Source organism: Cyprinus carpio, chromosome B8, assembly GCF_018340385.1.
Source record: "Cyprinus carpio isolate SPL01 chromosome B8, ASM1834038v1, whole genome shotgun sequence".
NCBI lineage: Eukaryota > Metazoa > Chordata > Actinopteri > Cypriniformes > Cyprinidae > Cyprinus > Cyprinus carpio.
Window position 1 is genome coordinate 19108314 of NC_056604.1, and position 3555 is coordinate 19111868.

Here is a 3555-nt window from a genome sequence, read left to right on the forward strand (position 1 = left end):
TCTTATGTCACACATTGTTTCAGTGTTCATCCAAACATACAAAAAGGCAGGTTAAATTTTTGCAGTAGTACCCAGATAATATAATTTAAATCATTTTAGTTTCAGACCTTGCAGCTCCCTAAAAGTCCTCCCTCAGCTCTCTCCATAAAAGTGGTAAAACAAAGGATTGTCAGCGTTTTCAATACAGGGAAATTGCGTTCAGTTACATAACATTATTGCAAAAAAGTTTGATAACTATTTGTATATATTATAGAAGTTATGTAAGATACCGTTGTTCTATAAGGAAGGAAGTATCAAGTGCTAAGTTGTTTCTCTATCGAGTGATTCAAAACGAATGACAAGAAGGGTGAGCCTCTTATTATATTGTATCAGTGAGGGTGCTGCTTGTGACATCATCGCTGTACAATTCGAGAGCTTGACCTACTTTAGCAAAATCACGATTTTAAGTATGAAAAAATTATTTTACAAAATAGTACTTCTAAGGGTTAATATCACTGTAGGGTCCTTTTTGGTTTCCTGTTCATGAATAACTAATTTGCCATGATAACATAAAAATTACTATGAAAGGGTGTGTTATATCAGGCTAAGTTTTTTATATTCATAACAACACCATAACTTGCCACTTTAGATACATTTTCTATATTTTTTTTTTTTTTTTTTAAGTTTTGTGCGAGAGGATGCATGTTATTTTGCTATTTCCCATCCTATTAATATTTTGGTAAATAAGAGATTACTCAGTTTGAGTGTATTGATCATTTGGTAATAAAAGCTTTTTTTTTTTTTGTATTAAATAAAATGAAGAGTTTGTCCATATCCCTTGAATGGTTGTCCACCCTGTCGTATTAGGGAATCCGCCCCTTTAAGAAAAGGCGATCCCCTTTAGTGACATCAGGACAACATATTTTTGTCTCTTCAGTGGTGGGAATTTCAATGGCTGAGGTGAGCAAGTTGGTGACTTTTCAATTGACAAATTTTCTTCGTATGAGTTTAGTTGCTTTGCCAAAGCTTAACATGTCCACCCTGTCGGTATAAAATATGTCAGAAGTGATTAGAATATAGTATTTTCAAAATATGTTAGTTTAAATATACCAAATTCTCTTCAACAACCAGACTAAATATTTAGCTAGTCACAGTTTGTTGTAAGCTAATATGCTAACTGTAGCTCAAAATGTCCACGCTGTCAGCCACTTAGACTCGATAGAGTGGACATAGAATTCATTTGTAGTTAATACTGCTAAAAACTAAAATGATTGGGGGGGGGGGGGGTCATGTCAATGTGATTGAGGATGCAATTATATTATTTTTTATTATTATATTAGTTTTTATAACCCTATTTAGGAAAGGGACAACGTACCTTTTAGAAAATATAATTTGTATCTTAATTTTGCAATGAAAACATATAAACAGTAATTTATATGTCCATGACAGGGTGGACATATCTTATGGTTGACGCTTCTAATAATGGCCCATAATTATCTAAAAAAAAGAAAGAAAGAGAAAATGTGTGGGAGCTCAGCTAATATGCTTCTAGTACTTGAGTGTCTACTGTTTATGATATGACATAAAGCGAATGGGAAATTAAAGCAAAAGTTTTTGAGTATTGTGAGGGTTAAAAGGCACTGTTTGGAGATATTGACCCCTAAAAAATACTTCTATCTGTCTTTTGTCCGGAAAAGCTCTTTTCTGATTTTTAGCATTATGTTTGTATAAGATATTGTGAGTGTTCATTCAAAAAGATTTTGTCAGCTATTGTTTCTAATGCCACATTGTGGCCATAAACATCTGTACATTTCTGTGATTATTCATTTCTTGGTGGCAGATGTCGTCTTCCCTGTTGCAAGTATTACTTGTTAACAGACTCACATTGTCTTACTGGAGGGCTGTGAGAACACACCATGTAAGTGTAGCTGAATACTGGCAACAGTTGCTACGGGTTTGGACGAACTTCAGCATAGTTTTTAGGTACATTAGTGAAGCGAACTATTTTTATTTGGGCTGCTTTTTTATTGACGTCCCGCCACATATATTCAGGAGAGAGCAGTTTACTAGGTTTGTTCAAAAGAAAATACTTGTTCAAGTGAGACTCCTCTTGCCATACCGCCTCAATGGAGTTTGCAGCATCAATTTTCAGCTGTTCCCTGCAGGTTTTGGTAAGATGATGTACATCCTCCAATGAGCCACCAAATGCAGCACCAGCATAATAATAATCACCTTCCTCCGCGGGAATGTATGCTTTAGATTCTGGTCTGCGCTCATATGTGAATTGATTCCTTGGAACATTAAAGAGCCAAGGATGTATCACACCTACCAGACGACCCAAAGTCTCCGCACCCCACCGGCCATAGAACTTAGTATCTATGTCAAGGCAGAAAATATAGTCTGCCTCACTGACTAGTTCATTCTCTATTAGGTTTTCCAGTTTTTCCATTCTGCTCATACTGATGTCCTGCCATCGGTTCAGACTCGGAACCTTTTGAACTGTCAAACTACGGTTTTCACCCATCTTCACTTCAGGAACTGATTCTGGTTGATCTGTAAACAAGTAGTAATGCACTCGAAATCCAACAAAATAATGTTGCTCTGCTGACTCCAGAAAATCTTTGACAAAACGTGTGTATCTAACAAACAGAGAAAACAAATACAGGGAGATAAATTATAGTTAATTTATCCTTTAATGATTACTATTTCCAGAAACAAAGAAAAAAAGAGGAGGCGAAACAAATGATAATTATTAATACAAGATGAAAGGTATCATGAAGACTCACTTTCCCAAAGCGAAGACAGTAGTTGCTATGGTGAGATTTTGTTGTTTGTAGATAGAGTCGATCAGTGTAGAGTCAAAGTTTCCCTCCCAAATGATTGGAGCTGACCATGGTGACACAGAAGCAACATCTGTCCGACTTCATTAAAAACACACATGCAGCACTGTAATCATTCCATCCATTCCATTTAGAATCAATAGGTTGGTACTAAAAACATAATACTCACCCTACCAGCACACTCGGCTGGTTGTATAACAACCTGTAATGAAAATGAATAAGCAGAAAGAACAACAGACATTTTTGGTTCATGAAACTGATACACATAAAAAACATGGGTTTACAAGGTTTTTTTATTCTTCCATCAAAAAGACATCATTTAACTCTCACTTGTCGTCTTATCAGAACCACAAAAACAACCATGAACCAAGCATGTTTTTGTCTTGAGCAGAAGTCCTTATTAACTACAGATCAACTTAAAAATAAAGTCACTTTTACTTTTAAGAAGATGAAGTTTTACACACCCTGGTGATGAGCGCAATCCAAAGATCTTTTGCTTCCATTTTGGCCTGATTGAAATAGAGTCAAACTCTTACTCATTTGAATAAGATTATGTTGTGTATGTTTGATTGTAAATGATTGCAATCATTACTCACTTGATGATGCCTTGTTCTGTTATCTGCTGACTGCAGCTTGAAAAAAAAAAAAAAATAATAAAAAACTCTTAATATATATATTATATATAAATCCAATCCATATATATCTATATATATATATATATATAGAATATATACAA

General features: G+C 34.8%; 1 protein-coding gene across 1 annotated transcript; it reads right to left on the bottom strand.

Annotated features, from left to right (window-relative positions):
- On the bottom strand, nt 1-3071 carry LOC109084337 (globoside alpha-1,3-N-acetylgalactosaminyltransferase 1-like). The gene is made up of 3 exons (XM_042729100.1): nt 2989-3071; nt 2766-2900; nt 1-2618 (listed from the first exon to the last, which is right to left on the bottom strand). Exons 1-3 carry the CDS (start codon nt 3069-3071, stop codon nt 1928-1930), a joined length of 909 nt encoding a protein of 302 aa, XP_042585034.1. The 3' UTR covers nt 1-1927.
- Nucleotides 3072-3555: the final 484 nt, after the last annotated feature.

What these genes read in the sequence shown, in the direction of transcription:
- LOC109084337 (XM_042729100.1), bottom strand. Translation starts at nt 3,071, where the DNA reads ATGAACCAAAAATGTCTGTTGTTCTTTCTGCTTATTCATTTTCATTAC. An exon ending in CAGCCGAGTGTGCTGGTAGG is followed by an intron (nt 2,901 to 2,988) that starts GTGAGTATTATG and finishes TTTTTAATGAAG; the next exon opens with TCGGACAGATGTTGCTTCTG. An exon ending in ACTGTCTTCGCTTTGGGAAA is followed by an intron (nt 2,619 to 2,765) that starts GTGAGTCTTCAT and finishes TCTGTTTGTTAG; the next exon opens with ATACACACGTTTTGTCAAAG.